This window comes from Chiloscyllium plagiosum, unplaced genomic scaffold, assembly GCF_037043375.1.
Source record: "Chiloscyllium plagiosum isolate Xiang-an unplaced genomic scaffold, Cpla_swu_hap1 HiC_scaffold_29, whole genome shotgun sequence".
NCBI classification, from domain to species: Eukaryota; Metazoa; Chordata; class Chondrichthyes; order Orectolobiformes; family Hemiscylliidae; genus Chiloscyllium; species Chiloscyllium plagiosum.
In genome coordinates, this window is record NW_028270167.1 from 34777338 (window position 1) to 34794716 (window position 17379).

General features: G+C 40.6%; 1 protein-coding gene across 4 annotated transcripts in view; it reads left to right on the top strand.

Moving 5' to 3' along the window:
* The window catches only part of chek1 (checkpoint kinase 1), a 38314-nt gene extending 23095 nt beyond the window's left edge, over nt 1-15219 (top strand). For all 4 annotated transcript variants that reach the window (XM_087976484.1, XM_087976485.1, XM_043676877.2 and 1 more), the window contains 4 exons: nt 626-803; nt 8734-8865; nt 9150-9251; nt 12603-15219. In XM_087976484.1, the coding sequence (XP_087832610.1) occupies nt 626-803; nt 8734-8865; nt 9150-9251; nt 12603-12698 (508 nt within the window). In that variant the 3' untranslated portion in view covers nt 12699-15219. The remainder of the gene's footprint in view (nt 1-625; nt 804-8733; nt 8866-9149; nt 9252-12602) is intronic.
* Nucleotides 15220-17379: the final 2160 nt, after the last annotated feature.

Consider the following 17379-nt stretch of genomic DNA (forward strand, 5'->3'; position numbering starts at 1 on the left):
AACCCTCCAACCCTAGCAGCATCTTTGTAAATCTTTCCTGCACCCTTTCAAGTTTCACAACATGCTTCCGATAGGAAGGAGACCAGAATTGCATGCAGTATTCCAAAAGTATCTAGATGAGAGTGGTGCTGGAAAAGCATAGCAGGTCAGGCAGCATCCGGGGAGCAGGAAAATTGACGATTCGGGCAAAAGCCCTTCATCAGGAATAAATCAATCCTGATGAAGGACTTTTGCCTGAAACGTCAGTTTTCCTGCTCCTCGGATGCTGCCTGACTTGCTGTGCTTTTCCAGCACCACTCTCATCTAAACTCTGGTTTCCAGCATCTGCAGTCCTTGTTTTTACCCTGTATTCCGAAAGTGGCCTAACCAATGTCCTGTTCAGCCGCAACATTACCTCCAAACCGCCTTTCCAAAATGCAGCACTTCACATTTATCTATATTAAACTCCTCCAACAATAAATGTATGCACTGTTATACCCCAACGTAGTCTTTGGTCCGCACACTCAGTATTTGCCCTTGCATCCACTCTTCCAATCTGTGACCCTGTCCAAATTATTCTAACCAGAAATGGCATTCTGCTGTACTTGCTAAATTCCAATCTTCTGCCAATTTTAATGTATTACAGTGAGGATCAAACAAGGTACTCGAGTTCCCAGCCTGAACCTCGGGTTGCTTTGTCATCGTGGGACTCCAATCACTCTAGCATTGATAATCTAGTGCAAGGAATTAGCTTCTCCCAGCCTACCTGCATAGACCATATGCTTGTCAGCAGCCAATTGCAAAGCACACCTGGTTCATCACAGGTAAGATGATTCATTTGCTAAACTTTACCAAGGATTACAAGGTTACAATTATCAAATTCCCTCAAAAACAACTTGTATTTGCACAGCACATGTAATGTTATTAATATAGTAAAATGGTTCAGAACACTTCAAATGGAGCTTGATGCCAAACCACAAAGATATATGAGAATGGTGTGCAAAAGTTTTGTTTGTGAGCTGTGTCTTTAATGTAAGAGAGAGAGAAAGATATTTGAGGAAATTTCAGAACTTGTTGCTGAGACAGATGAAAGCATGTCTGCAAATGGCAGAGAGAGTTAATTCAGAGATAGAAACATTGAAAATATGAGGACGCCTTTCACCCAAAAGATGTAGGAGCAGAAATTTGGCCATTCACACTATTCAGTCTGTTCTGCCACTCAATAAGATCATGGCTGATCGTCCAACTCAGTACCATTTCCCAGTTTCCCCTCACACCCTTAAGCCCAAAGAACTATACCTAACTCCTTGAAACTATTCAATGTTTTGGCCTCTATTATTTTCTGTGCCAATGATTGCCACTGGCTCACCACTCTCTGGTGAAGAAATTTCTCCTGATCTCAGTCCTGAATGACCAAGTCTGTGGCCCTGTCTGTAATACCTGGTCCTGATCGTCCATTTGTTGGGAGCATCCTTCTTGCATTTACCCTGTTTCGTTCTGTTAGAATTTTGTAGGTTTCTGAGAATAACCCCTCGTTCTTTTAAACCCCAGTGAACGTAGTCCCAACTAATCCAGTCTGTCATTTTATGTCAGTCCTACCATCTCAAGGATCAGTGTGATAAACCTTTGTTACCCTCCCTCTACTATGGAAACATCTTTGCTCAGGTAAACAGATGAAAACTGCACACAGTATTCCTGCTGTGGTCTTACCAAGGCCCTGTACAATTGCAGCAAGACGTCCCTACTCCTGTACTCTAATCCTTTTGCCATGAAGGCCAACATGCCATTTACTGCCTTCACCCACCACCTGCTACACCTGTATGCTTACTTTTAGTGGCAGGTGTACTGGATTTCCAAGGGGCCAGAATTAGAGTGTAGAGAGATCTCAGAATTGTAAAAATTGAAAAGCTGACAGGGAATAGGGTCAATGCAAAAGCCAGAGATAATTATTGAAGGTTCCCACTTTGGTCTCGTTGATAGAGGCATAAAGTGTTGAGCCCTAAAGATCAGAAGATCCTAACATTGAACCATGGTCTTTGTTGAATGATAGAATCTCTCACTGTTCAATTTAAGTTGCAATTAAGTTAAAAGTAGCATAGTCTTATCCACAACCAGAAATTCTTCAAAGCCATTTTCATGGAAGTGAAGAAAGAACTGGCCAAGGTTAATTAGTCACATAGATACATAGATAATAGGTGCAGGAGTAACCATTCGGCCCTTCAAGCCTACACCACCACTCAATATGATTGTAGCTGATCATGCAATTTCAGTATCTCACTCCTGCTTTCCTTCCATACCCCTTAATCCCTTTAACTGCAAGGGCCACATCCATCTCTGTTTTGAGTATATCTTATAAACTGGCCCCAACAGCTTTCTGTGGTAGTGAATTCTACAGGTTCACAACTCTGAGTGAAAACTTTCTTCCTCACCTCAGTCCTGAATTGCTGACCCCTTATTTTTAGACTATGGCACCTAGTTCTGGACCTCCCCCAACATCTTTCCCGCATCTAACCTGTACAGTCCCATCAGGATTTTATATGTTTCTATGAGACTCCCCCCTCCTCATTCTTCAGAATTCCAGTGAGTACAGTGAGATCCAGTCTGATCCAGTCTTTCTTCCTATGTCAGGATGTGGAGGTGCCAGTGTTGGACCGGGGTGGACAAAGTTAAAAATCACACAACACTAGGTTATAGTCCAACAGGTTTATTTGGAAGTATAAGCTTTCGGAGAACTGCTCCTTCATCAGGTAGCTTGTACTTCCAAATAAACCTGATGGACTATAACCTTGTGTTTTATGATTTTCAACTTCATATATCAGGCCTGCCATCCCAGGAATCCATCTGGTGAACGTTCACTGGACTCCCTCAATAGCAAAAATGTCCTCCCTCAGACAAGGAGGCCTAAACTTCTCTCAATGCTCAAGGTGTGGCCTGACCAAGGCTCTGTATTCTGCAGCAAAGCATCCCTACTCCTGTACTCAAATCCTTTCGCTATGAAGGCCAGCATGCCATTAGCTTTCCTCCCTGCCTGCTGCACCTGCAATGCCAACCTTCAGTGACTGTTCCACCGTGACACCCAGGTCTCATTAAATCTCATCTTTTCCTAAACTGCCACCATTCACATAATCTGTCGCCTTGTTTTTGCAACCAAACTGGATAACCTCACATGTATACACATTATATTGCATTTGCCAAGTATTTCCCCACTCAGCCAGTCTGCCCAAGTCACCCTGCAGCCTCATAGCATCCTCCTCACAGCGCACACTGCCACCTGGCTTAGTGCCGTCTAAAATGTCAAAATAATGATTTGGGCAAAGGAATTGAAAGCAATATGTTGTGAACTTGTGGACTAAACGTTATGGTGGTAAATAACTATCGAGGAATAGTTTCTAAAGATTACCCAGTTTTCAACAAAAGTGCCCTTTCCTTTTTGAAAAAGAAGACTTTTTGAGAAAGATCCATCCACAAAGTGCTAATTAAGGATACTATTTGATTAAAAATCTTGAAATGTAGTGGGAAGCCTAAGGATTGGGAGAGTTTTAGAAACCATCATAGGTTGCCCAAAAAGTTGCTCCAATGAAAGGAAAAAGTAAACCAGCCAGAACTATAAAAGCAAATTGTAAGAGTTTTTTTACATGGTTTAAAAGGAGGAAAGTAAATGATCCCTTGGATACAGACCGTGAAGTTATCAGTGATATCTCAGGAAAGTGCAGAGACGTTGAGCATATCTTTCTTGCTTTCACAATAGAAAATGCAATTTCCGTACTGAAATAGAGGATAAACAAGATTCTAATGAGAGATGCTAAACAAAGTATTCAAGTAATCTAAGGGACTAAAAGCCATCAAATCCCCGAGACTTAATTAATGGCTTACATCCAATTTTTCGAAAAGAGGTCGCTTCAGAAATGGTGGATAGATTAGTTGTTATTTTGCCAAAATTCTGTAAATTCTAGGACAGCCTCAGTGAATCGAAAGTCAGCAAATGTAATTTTCTTCCTGTAATGCTGGTTTTTCAGGAAAGGCAGGAGAGAGAGAAAACAGGGAACCATAAACAGTTAGTGTGACATTAGTCTTTGAGGAAAATGTTGGAAGCTGTTATTAAGGAACTCTTTAACTATATGCTGAGGAAATTTAAAATGATTAGGGTATAATATGATCGAGTTAATATGGATTTTAAGAGCACAAAATTTTAATTGATAAACTCATTAAAAGTTCATTGAGAATGTACAGTGTTGAGTTGCTTGGGAGAGCCAGTAGATGTATGAATTTTTTTAAAAGACATTCAATAAGGTGTGACACAAAAGACAAATATGCAAGGTACTAACTCCAATTTGGAGGTAACGTATTCACATTCATGGGGAATTCGTTAGTGGACAGGAAGCAAACATTATGGATTAAAAGGAGGATATTTTACGTTAACATGGTGGAGCTCATCAAATGCTGTAATTATTAACACTGGGACTTCATGTCTACACTGTATATTAACAATTTGGATGAAGAGACTGATAAACATATAACTGTTTGCTGGTTTGTAAGTTGTGAGGGACACATGGAAGTTGCAAAGTGATTACGATGAGTGAATGGGCAGCAAGGTGGCTGGTGAAGCATAATGTGAGTGGGTGTAAGATTATTTGTTTTGGTTGAGAGATTAGGAAAACAGAATATTTTCTAACAGTTGTGAAACTTGTAAAAGTTTGTATTTAAAGGGACTTGAGCGTGCTTGTCAAAGAACACAAAAGTTAGCATTCAGGCACAACTGGAAATTAGAAAGCAAATGTTGGAATACAAGGAAAAAGTAACCTTGCTGTTCTTATGTAGGTGAAGCTACACCTGGAGTGCTGTGTACAGTTTTTGTAGAACAGTATAGCTCAAATAGGCCCTTCAGCCCACCCTGATCTGTGCTGACTATGATGCTATTCTAAACTAACTCTATCTGCCTGCACATGGTCCATATCCCTCTATTCCCTGCCTGTTCATGTGTCTGTCTCGATGTCTCTAAAATGTTGCTATTGCGTTTGCTTCTACCATGTCCCCTGGCAGCACAATCCAGGCATCTACCACATTCTGTGTAAACAAAAAAAACTTCCCTCATATGTCTCCTTTAAATCCCCCCCACCTCAAATCTATGCCCCCTAGTATTTGACATTTCCATCCTGGGAAAAAGACTTGACTATCCACTCTATCCATGCCTGTCAAATTTTATATATTTCTATCAGGTTATCCCTCAGACTCCAACAGTTTAGCGAAACGATCCAAGTTTGTCCTACCTCTCCTTATAGCTAATACACTCCAATCCAGGCAGCATCTTTGTAAACCACTCTTGTACCCTGTCCAAAGCCTCCACATCCTTCCTAAAGTGTAGATCTGAACTGCACACAATACTCCCAAATGTGACCAAAGTAAAGTCTTACGGAGCTGCAATGTGACTTGCCAATTTTTATAATTGTTGTTCTGATTGATGATGGCAGGCATGCTTTAAGCCTCTTTGCCACTTTATTCACTTGTGTTGCCACTTTCAGGAACTATGGAATTTGACACCAAGATGTCTCTGTATATCCCCTAAGGAGCCTGCCATTTATTGTATACTTACCTCTTGCATTTGACTTCCCAGAATGTATCACTTCTCATTTGTCGGTTTAAACTCCATCTGCCATTTCAATGCACAACTTTCCAGCTGATCTATATCCTGCTGAAACCTTCAACACTATCCACCACTTCACCAATTTTTGTATTGTCTGCAAATTTACGATTCAGACATTTTCATCCAGATCATTTAGATATATTGCAAACGGACATCCTTGCACTAGTCACAGACCTCCAGTCAGGAAAAACACCGATCCGTAATTGCCCTGTTTTCTATGATCAAGCCAATTTTGTATCCAATTTACCAATTCACCGTGAATTTGATGTGACTCAATCTTCTGGACCAGCCGAACATGAAGGACCTTGTCAAATGTTTTTGTGAAGTCCATATAGACAGCATCCAGTGTCTAACTGTTATCAGTCACCTTTGTCACTGCCTCAAAAAACTCAATCAAATTTGTGAGCCAAGGCCTCACCTGCATGAAGCCATGCTGATTATCCCTTATACATCCTTTCTTTTCCAAATGTGAATAAAATGTATTCTTAAGAATCTTCTCCAATAATTTCCCTACCACTGATGTAAGACTCACTGATCTATTATGTCCTGGATTATCCCTGTTGCCCTTCTTAAAGAAACAATACTGTTATCTAGATTTCTTGGACCTCACCTGTGGCTAAAGAGGATGTAAAGATCTCTGACAAGGCCCCAGCAAGCTCCTCCCATGCCTCCTTCAGTATCTAGGGATAGATCCCACCCGGCCCTGGGGACTTATTTACCTTATTGTTTTTCAAGACACCCAGCAACACCACCATCTTAGTATTGGCATGCCCTAGAATATCAACATATCCCTCCCTAAGCTTACTATCATCCATGTACATCTCCTTGGTGCATACTGTTGCAAAGTATTCTTTTCAGGACCTTACCCACTTCCTCTGGCTTCACACATAAACTTTTCCTTGAGTGTACTTGCCTTTTCTCTGGCTACCCTCTTGTTAATAATGTACGTATAAATGACTTTGGATTCTTCTTAATCTTACTTGCCAAGAATATTTCATGGCCCCTCTTAACCCTCCTAACTCCTGGTTTGCATTCTTTTCTGCTTCCTTTATATTCCTCAAGGGTCTTGACTGACTTCAGTTTCCTAAGCCTTAAATATGTTTCCTTTTCCTTTTTGAATAAATTTGCAATATCTGTTGTCATCCAGAGTTCTCAAATCTTGCCATCCTGATCTTTCATCTTCACAGGAGCATGTTTGTATGGTCAGGAGCATGCAGGACCAACTGTAATCAGCTGCCATTGAAAAGATTCCCACATGTCCCCTGTCTAATTTCTTTAGTTCCTGCCTAATACTGTTATAATTAGCTTCCCTCTAATTTAGCACTTTCACCTGAGGACCAGCCTTATCCATAACTAACTTAAAACTTAGAGAATTATAATCGCTATTCACAAAATGCTCCCCCATTGAAACTTCAATCACCTGGTTAGGCTTATTTTCCCCAATACAAAGTCTACTATGACCCTTTCCCTCATTGACTGTCTACACATTGCATTAAGAAACCCTCCTGGATACACTTAACAAATTCTCCTCTGGCACTAAAGGCGTCCAAGTCAATATGGGGCAAGTTAAAGTTACCCACCACAACAACCCTGTTTTTGCATCTTTCCATGATCTGCTCACATGATCTGTTCCTCTATCTCCCGCTGGTTATTGGGAGGCCTATAGTGTAACTCCATCATAGTGATTGCACCTTTCTTATTCTTGAATTCTACTCACATGGCCTTGCTGAGTGAGCCCTTAAGATGTACTCTTTTAGTGCAGCTGAGACATTCTCTTTAATCAGTAATGTAATTCCCCAACCACATCTACATCCCTCTCTATCACACCTGAAACATCTAAACCCTGGAACGTTGACCTGTCAGTCCTGCCCTTCTCTCAACCAAGTTTCTGTAATGACTACAATATCATAGCTGTATGTACTATCCAAGCTTTGAAGCTCATCTGCCTGTTCTACACCTTACTTTAAAATAAACTAGTGCCGCTGTGTTCATTAACGTTCATCTTTGCATTAGACTTACTTGACTTAACCTTCTCATCAATGACTCCACATGCTGACCTTGTAGGCTGGTTCCCAGCCCTCTAGCACACTACTTTAAACTCTCCCGTGTGGCAATAGCAAATATCCCTGCCAGGATATTGATGCCCCTCCAGTTTAGGTGCAACCAGTCATTCTTGTACAGGTCCCTCCTGCCCTGGAAGGAATCTTAATAATCCAGGTAGCTGAAACCTGCTCACTTGCTCTCTTTCTCATGTGCTCTCTTGGCACTCCGTGTCTCTCTCTCTCTCACGCGATCCGTCTCTCTCTCTCTCTCCCGCGCGTGCTCCGTCTCTCCCATCCTCTCTGGCATTCTCGCGCTCTCTTCTCTTGTGCTTGCTCTGGCTGTCTCTCACTGACACTGGCTCACTCTCTCACGCACGTTCTCTCTGGCTGTTGCTTACTCGCTGTCTCTCACGTGCGTTCTCTTGTTCTTGAGTTCACTTGCACTCACTCACTCACATGTTTGTAATGACAGATTAATTCCGGTGTTCTTTATTCCCATATTTAGAAGAAAGAGATGATCTTACTGTCTAACCTGTAAAGTCCTTTTTCAGGGAGATTGCTTTTCCTTGCTGGAGAATGTGAAACTGAGGAAAGTTTAACTGATAAGTTTGATATTTTTGGGAAGCAGATTGTAGATGCTCCAACAATAAATATTTTCAAAGTTGCAATAGACAGCTTCTTAGTCCCTCCAAATTAAAGGATGCAAAATGGAGCTGGAGCAAAGACACTTGTCATGATTATGTCGAAAGTTGGAACACTCTCAAGGAGCCATAAGCTCCGCTTCTGTTTCTTAGGTTCACATTAAATCTTTGAGCTGTCTGTGTGTTATTGATAAATATAAATCTTATGGTACTAGCTGAATTGTTAGGGAGTTAAGTAGTTGTCTGTCACTGGTTCTGTATTCACAGGATGTCTGGAACAAACCCTTAAAACAGAGCTATGATCTTCAGGTCATTCTCATTTGGTATTCTTCAGGAGATGTGGCTTTGACAACTCTTTACACAGTTTGACAAGTTGCTTGTGCACTGCATCAGAGTGCTTTGTGTTCATGACAACCTACTTGATTTACAGAGTTCTTGGCAACGGTTAGTGAAACGAATGACTCGGTTCTTCACTAAGTTGAATGCTGAACAATCCTACCTGGCCCTGAAGGAGGTTTGTGAGAAACTGGGCTACACTTGGAAGAAGAGCTGCAACAACCAGGTAGGACATTAACATCTCTGTGGATGAAACGATTAGTTTGTTTCAAGAAATTTACCTGAGGGCTTAAGTTAGCATTTTGTTGCATGCCACTCTGTCAGGTGTTGAACTAACTAATTCACGTACTAAAAGAGTCATGAACACAGGTTCAGTAATATAGAGATGGAGAGAACATTGAGCACAGGTCACTCTCCCCAAACAGGAGCTTTCAGTCTGGGTATTGCTGATGGTATGTATTGTGGAGCCCTGAGCATTACGATTCATGTACATCTGTGTTGATTTTCTAGGTGACCATATCAACCATGGACAGAAGGAACAACAAGCTGATATTCAAAGTGAATCTGATGGAGATGAATGAGAAGATTCTGGTAGATTTCAGACTGTCCAAGGTAAAAATTAGTTATGTCAGTCTTATTATTAACAGGTTTTTTTACCTGGGGATGAGGTGGTTTAAGTGGATTGTCAGGCATTATCAAGTGACTTCTTTTATCTTTTAACCATTTTCACTGACAGGATTGCTGACTTTTCCTTAATTGATCTTCACTCCCACCAGAAAAGAGTTCCCCACCTACATGACCCTGCAACCTCAGTAATTCATCAGTGTTTTGACTGTCACCAAATTTCGTGCAATTTGCATCTGACAAAATAAAAAACATTAAACTGTGCAACCAGTAAAAGGCCACATGTCAGTGCATCCAAATGTTTATGTTCAGTTCTCCACAGTTTTAACTGGTGCTGTTTGAATTTGTTTTCATCCTTATTTTTAAATTCTATTTAGTTGAACAAATGACTAGCATTTGGAAAAAATTAGGAAAACGTATAATGCAGGGAGACTTTGGACTGGGGGGGGGAGTGAAGAGAGGTATTTGTGTCCCCACTTGGTTGGGCATTAGTTCTGAACAGAGTTAGAAGCTTCAAAGCAGCAGATAAAAGAATGAACAAATTGGCTTCATTTTTGTTTTGCACAAGTTTACTTTCAAAACGGAGAGGAATGTAATACAGTGACCCAGTACTCTTTCTGTTGCAGGCAATCCTCCTGGAGTTTTGTCTGGTATGTCTAGTGGACAGTGCTGTTGGAGTCTGAGATACGGCTCGTGTTAGCAATAACACTCAGTGCTTTGGACAGTTAGCCCACCACTGTATTTTCTCTATTGTGTGGTGCACAGATCCTTCTTCCTGGACAGCTGGGAAGATTCTGACAGGTTCATGAAGCATTGCCTTAAAGTCACTGTCACAACTTTGGAGTGACTGCATGCTCACGAATCTTTTGTGTGTGCAGTTATTTTTCCCATTGCTACGTCAACTCCGCACTGTAATTGAGTGGTTTTGGCATCGATAAGAATAAGCACAATTAACTGAAAATATCTAGAAAAGAAGTGTTACTGTCCCCAATGGCTCTGCATGTCAATTTGACTGAATCTGATGTCTGCTTTGTAAACTAGACTACGTAAACTTTTGAACTCTGAATTGGCCCAGATCCATGTGTCGATTTATGTCTGAGATTTCAGACTGATTCAAGGGGCTCGGTGAATGAAAGGCCAGTTGGCTTCATGTCCAAAACCCTTATGTCTTATTACTACAGGCCTGTATGAGGGAAGAAAATGTATTGCTTTGGTTTGTTTTGGAAAACCCACTTAAAGTCCTGATATGCTGCGGTTGTTTGCACAGGCAATATCGGAGCGCCTCACCAAAGTGATTATTCTTAATTTAAGATTGTTTGCTGCAGCCCTCAAAGCCAGAGGAGCTCACAGTTCTCGCCAAACGCCTTTTACCAGTAGGGGTCACTGAGAAGCAGTGAGGTCTGGCTAAGTCTGTGTTCCCCTGCCTGCCAACTGGTGCAGAACCAAATTATTTGCAGTCCTGCTATTGTATTTGACACAAAAATTGAGGTTCTGTCCATATATGGGCACGAGCCCTAAAACCACCTGCTTCCACATCATCATCAAACCCCCAAATGTACTCCTGCTTCTGCTCAACCACTGCTGAAAACCTCATCCTTTGTTAGGTCTACACTTGACTGTTCCAACATGCTGCTAGTCAGACCAGCTTCTACCCCCCATAGCTTAGACTCTTTCACGTCTCTGTCACCTGCATCCTAAATTGTGTACGCTGATCTCCATAACGTCCTGGCTCTTCAACACTTCAACTTATGTTCTTGTATTCAAATCTGTCTGTGCTCTTGTTCATCCCTTTAACCTCCCAAACCTTACAACACTGAGATATCTGTTCTCCAATTTTAGCATTTTAGCTCACCTTTGGAGCTCATGCTTTTAGTTGTGGATGCTATTAACCCCAGAGTACTTTCCCAGCCTCTCTTCCCTCTAAAGTGTTCCTCAAAATTTACTACTTTGATGAAGTGTTTGTTCAACTGTCCTAATATTTTCTTATGCAACTCCATGTCACATTTACTAGATTATATAAATGCATGTTGCTGATGAGACAAACTCTGGTCATTTTTGTGGTTAGAATTTGGTACAGACTTAAGTTTGCGCGGCCCTAGTTTATCTGTGACCCCTGTTAAAGTGATTGATTTGAATTGCTGGCTTTTAAGACCTTGGTTTCTGAAGTAGATGAACCCAGTACAGTCAAGCCCCCAACACCCATATCAACTGATATTGGAAATAACATGATTAGTGGCTTTGTGTGCCCCTCTCAACCTCTGGTGATTCCATTGCCCAGGAGTGTGATTAGAAATAGATTCTTGTAAAGCAAGGCAATCGAAGGTTGGAGGGACAAATGAAAACAAATGCATCACCTACGACACTGTTGAATTGTGGAACATACTTGAGGGGCCGAATGGCTTTCTTCTGCTATTTTGTATGTTCGATGAGTGAGTTTTATAAAAAGTGACCCTCACCCCTCCATCCAAAATAGGAGCATAAAATTCTCAGGAAACATCATGAGAGGACAGAAGTAACTGTTCTAGAACATAGAACAGGGCAGCACAGTACAGGCCCTTCAGCCCTCAACGTTGAGCTGACCTTTTATCCTACTCTAAGATCAAACTAATTTAGATATCCTTCATTTTCTTATCATCCATGTGCCTATCCAAGAGTTGCTTAATTGTCCCTAATGTATCTGACTCTGCTACTACTACTGGCAGTGCATTTCACGCACCCACCACACACTGTGTAAAGAACCTACCTCTACCATCTCCCTTAAATCTTCTTACAATAACCCTAAAATTATGCCTCTATGTGATAGCTATTTCCGCCCTGGGAAAAAGTCTCTGGCCATCCATTCTATCTGTGCCTGTCATCATCTTGTACATCTCTATCAAGTCACCTCTCATCCTCCTTCGCTCCAGTGAGAAAAGCCCTAGCTCCCTCAACCATTCTACACAAGACATGCCCTCCAGTCCACGCAACATCCTGATAACTTTCCTCTGCACCTGTCTAAAACTTCCACATCCTTCCTATAATGAACCAAGTAGAACTGAACACAATATTCCAAGTGTGGTCTAACCAGGGCTTTATAGAGCTGCAGCACAACCTTGCGGCTCTTAAACTCAATCCCCCCGCTAATGAAAGCCAACACACCATACACTTTCTTAACAATCCTATCAACTCTTGGGTGGCAGCTTTGAGGGATCTATGGACGTGGACCCCAAGATCCCTGTATTCCTCCACACTGCCAAGAATCCTGCCTTTTAAATTCTATTATCTTGCGTTTTGGTTATTTATGGAATTGCCTCCCAAACCATGGTCTTGCAGTAATATTTATGAATTTCTTCCTTGCAGGGAGATGGTCTCGAATTCAAAAGGCACTTTGTCGGCATCAGGCGTAAACTGAGTGACATCATCTACTCTCAGAAGATTCCCCTGCCTGTAACCTGATCTTTCTTTTGAGCCCCTGTATTGCATTGTCTCTCTGCTGGGTCAAGGCTGCTACGAGGAACTGTCTGAGATTACAACTGGGATACTTTTTTTTTCACCCAGTTTATGGACACTGTGAGCTTGTGTATGTTTTGAGTATTAAAAGTTACTCCCCCTCTATAGTTATTGGAGACACTTTAGACAATGGATCAACAACTAGAATGCCGATTTGTAAATTTTGAGCAGACTATACCAACTCTGTCAAATCCTCTGCTGTTTTCCTGGTGATTCTGTGACAGATTCATTGCATGAGTCTTTGTTGGAATGTATTAGGTGTTTAATCCACTTGCATTTTCTTTTAGAAGTTAGAAGGAGCTTCTGAAATTTGTAGGACTCCAATTATGTAACACTGGATGAAATTCATCTAATCGTCTGACCATGTGGAGCATCAGGGTATCAATGGATTCAGTACAGCCTTTGAAGTTGTTTGTGAATAATATCTACTGAAAGATAAGAATGAAGGGAACAGTGGAATGTTCCCAGGGTAGTTTGACCAAGTATTGCAACATCTCCCGACCTGTGGACCAATTGACTTTCAGAAACAATCAGGAAGAGCCCTTTTTTAAAATCGAGTTTCAAAATGCAGTCAAGGAATGCTTTGCACATAAGATGGGATGGTGGGTTGGAAAAGTTGTCAGAATGTTTTGATTGGGTTTCATTTTAATACCAGTGTTATACACCCAGCGCAACCAACTGCGAACTTTGAGTGTTTGAGAAATGTAGGGATTAGTGATGGAATGGAGTGATTGGGAATTTTTAACTTTCGACTGGGCTTTCTAGAAGCAGTTCTACTGTTATGGTTGTTGGTTGCACGATCGTAGATTTGGTGTCTTATTTGGCTGTTCAAATTTGAACCCTGTAAAAATTGGATAATATGAATTTTCAGATCATCTGTAAAAGCATTGTTGTGGGCGTGGCACTGTCTAATTCTCAATGATCCAGTCTCCCATCATGACTTGCAGAAAAACTTGCCAATTTGTAACGAGTACATCAGGTGCCCAAATAACACACATCTCAGTAATTTAGCAAAGCGTCTAGCTTGCGTGCAATTACTGGTCTATATATCGTGGACTTTGTATTCTGCTGTTATGGTACACAATTTACCACAGATTTACACTTTGGGGTAAATCAAAATCTTGCACACTTTCAGAAATGAGTTAGATTTAAGGATCCAGAAGGATTCAGTGATGATCAGGTTCAAAAGTTAACATAGCGGTGTTTGTTTTTCTCATTTGCTCTGTTTCCCCCTCCCCCACCTCCCAGATTAATTTTTTTTTAATGTGGTTTGAGGCAGGTTTGAATGAGTCAGGGAAATGGGCATTGCAGCTTCTGTCCTTGTGTCGGAAACGCAAGATCATTGCCTAGACTGCTCTTTGACCCCAGTATTCTCTCCTGCTTAGTAGAAGAATATACAGTAGAAGGCTGCAGCATTGCTCCAAATAGTATCTGCTGATCCCCGCAGCCAGTTGCATGCTGCACATGTGATGAACAATGTCAAGCATAGCGTCTCATAACTTTGTAAACAGCTAGGTAGAGATCTGTCTTTTAATAAAGACTAAAGCTTCACGATTTAGGAATGAAACACTTTTACCTAAACACCATAAATTATAAATGTTTCAGAGCATTGAAAAGGATACAAATTCGATCTCCTCAGTTGGGTGATTGTGAATAGAACTTGATTTAGTTTGTTCCTTTCTGAGAAGTGAAAGAAAAACAGACATTTTTTGGTTCAAAGAATCATGTTTTTGCAGATTTATTCTCTCCTTTAGTTAAAATGATTCTACCTGATCCTGTGTGATGTTAATGTTTCTTGATCTGAAATATACAGCAAACAAGCAATGTCACTAGCTATCAAATGTTTAAAGAATCCTATATTTCATCTTTTTTTTCCTCATTTTCTGTTTGTCTTTGTAGATGTATTTCTGTGTGTGAAATCTAACTGTCTTGAGTTTGTGAGAGGTCAGTTTATTGAGTCTTGGGGACTCGTAAATGCTTTCCCCTTCTGCAGAAGGGAATCTTTCAGGATTAGCTGGTACGTGTTGGTGAGAACCTGATTTACTACCTGACCAAAAAAAAATCAATGTGAGATACTGCAGGAATGGCTAATGCATCAAAAGAAGAGGGCAAGCTGAAGGAGGGACTCTTTTTTTTCTGGTGTGTGATCCATTACGTATTTTGATTTTAGATTTCTGGCATTTTTTTTCTTTTCTCTGATCCTCTTACTTTGTCTCTTTTCCACTGACCCTCGCACAGTTTTAAGTAAAAGTTGACATTTGCCCTGTTTACAATCCTGCTTTGTTTTATTCATAAAGTTCACTTGGTGAGTTTTGCCAACTAGACACACAGCCTGTGTACCAATACTGTTTGTAAGGAGGAGGGCTCAGTTAGCTGACTTCTCCTGTCATGGAATTGTTGTTCAGAAAACCATTTTAAAAATGTAAGGAATATTTTGGAATAATGAATAAAAAGTTTCTGTATGAGAGCACTGTTTCAGTTTCTATTACGACACGGGATATAAAGATAAACCAAAGCTACTACCGGACCATAAGGTTGCCCTCTCAGAGAGAGGCGACTGGTGGTGGTGAGGGCCACCATTCCTTGGCCAAGGGGAGAGGTTGAGGAGAATTCTTTATGGTAGCCTCAGCTGGTGCAGGAATTGACCCAATGCTGTGACCTTTACAACATGGAGTAGCGATTGGACGTATGACGCAAGTCACAAACTAGAAAAGTACTGAATCGATTTAGCAATGTACCGTGATATATCTAATATTTTAATTGCTTTTAATATGCATTGTATCACCTTGTAGCACAGTGAGATAAATCCTGTATTAAATGAGATCTCTGCATTGATATAGGTCTTTTCATGGTATGACAATGTCCCCAAACACTTTACAGCTAGAGGTTGCGTTTTGAAAAGGTGTGGTGTAAGACACGCAGCATCAAACTTATACTAAACCAAGACCCACAGGCAGCAGGATAATAACGACCAGTTAATCTGTTATTTTAATGATTCAGTTTAAGGAATAGATGTATTGATGAGAACACCCCTGCACACAGGATGTCTGTATAATCTCTGAAATGACAGTGCCTCTGAAAGTGTGGTACTCCCTCAGTACTGTATTAAAGTTTCAACTTAGATTGTATTCTGAGTCTCCAGAGTGGGGCTTGATCCATACCTTTTCATTTTTGGTAAGATAGCTGTCACTGAGCAATAGACCACACCTTCATGACAATTATTGAGGTGTTTGGAGAATACATTTATATAGGAGAGTATGTTTTTTTCAGAATAATCAGGGGAAGAAAGCTTGTTTAGAATTCTCCCTTCCTCAATATTAAACTTGGTAACGTTTTAGTGCCAATAGTTTAGTAGATTAAGTACTGTTCTTTCATATTTGGTCCTGGGTTTGAATTTGCCTCTCCATGTTGGCTGAGGATGTTTGGTTGTTAGGAAGATGGAAACTCTAAAGATGATTAAACTTTACACTATACACTCCTTTCTTAAGGAGAGGAGGAACATGTAAAGTGAGCAGTTGTCTAAACACACTCTTCAAAAGAGATTCCTCACACTCGAGCAAAACTTTTATAAACTTCCCTCATAAATTTTCTACGTTAGTTCTAAAATCTTTTTGAAGGAAATTTGCAGAGTCTCCAAGGAAACTAAGAACAGGATTAACAAGTGAAGTTGCCTGTCTCTGATTATGGAGGTAACCATGGAGTTATATCATGGCTGTATGTTAATTAAATATTTACTCCCCAAAAATCTTATTGATCTCAGTCATGAAAGTTTCAAATGCCTCCATCAATCACAACCTTTTACATGAGTGTATAAGTAGTAGGAGCAGGGGTAGGCAGTTCAACCACGAGAGCCTGCTCTGCCATTCAGTAAGATGTCTGGTGTTCTACCTCAGCTATACCCTTGTGGACAATCTTCATAGTTCTTGATTCCCTTTCAGACCACTGACTTGAATATTATGGATACGTGCTTTCAAAAAGATTAATTTGTAATATCTACTGGACATCTCAGCATCTTGAAAAGCGAGCAGGGACCGTGAGACACGGTTACAGTAAGGGAATTGAAGAACCTCAGAAGCAACTTAAAACTAGGTCACAGACCTGGGAATGTCATAAAACCAGATTTAAAGAGGTAAATAATAAATAAAACCAGCAATTGTGTAATGGAAGAATATTGGAAAACTTCAGACTGCAGAAGAGGCAAAAGATCTATTATTTAAACTGCAGTGAAGGCAAGATTTATTTAAACCACAGACAGCAAGATTCATCTGTGAACAAAACCTGAAGCAATGGGGGTTATTAGTAGCTCTCCAGACAGCATTAATCATCTAGGAAAATCCTTTAAAAGGGTAGGATTCATCTTATAGAGGCATGAAGTGCTGGGCTCATTTGTATAGCCATTAAGCAAGTGGGGTATGTTTATTAAGGCCATAATTGGGATCCACAAAGTCGTGAGAAAGGTGCAAATCCTACACATTGGCCATACAGGCACAGAAAACAAACTCCACTAAAGCAGCACACAGTGGCATTGTTATACAGAAGATTCTGGTTTTTTGATCACATCATGTAAAACAGGACACCAGATGGTTTTTATTGTAGCTTAAAGATACTCCTTATGCAAATTTGGGTC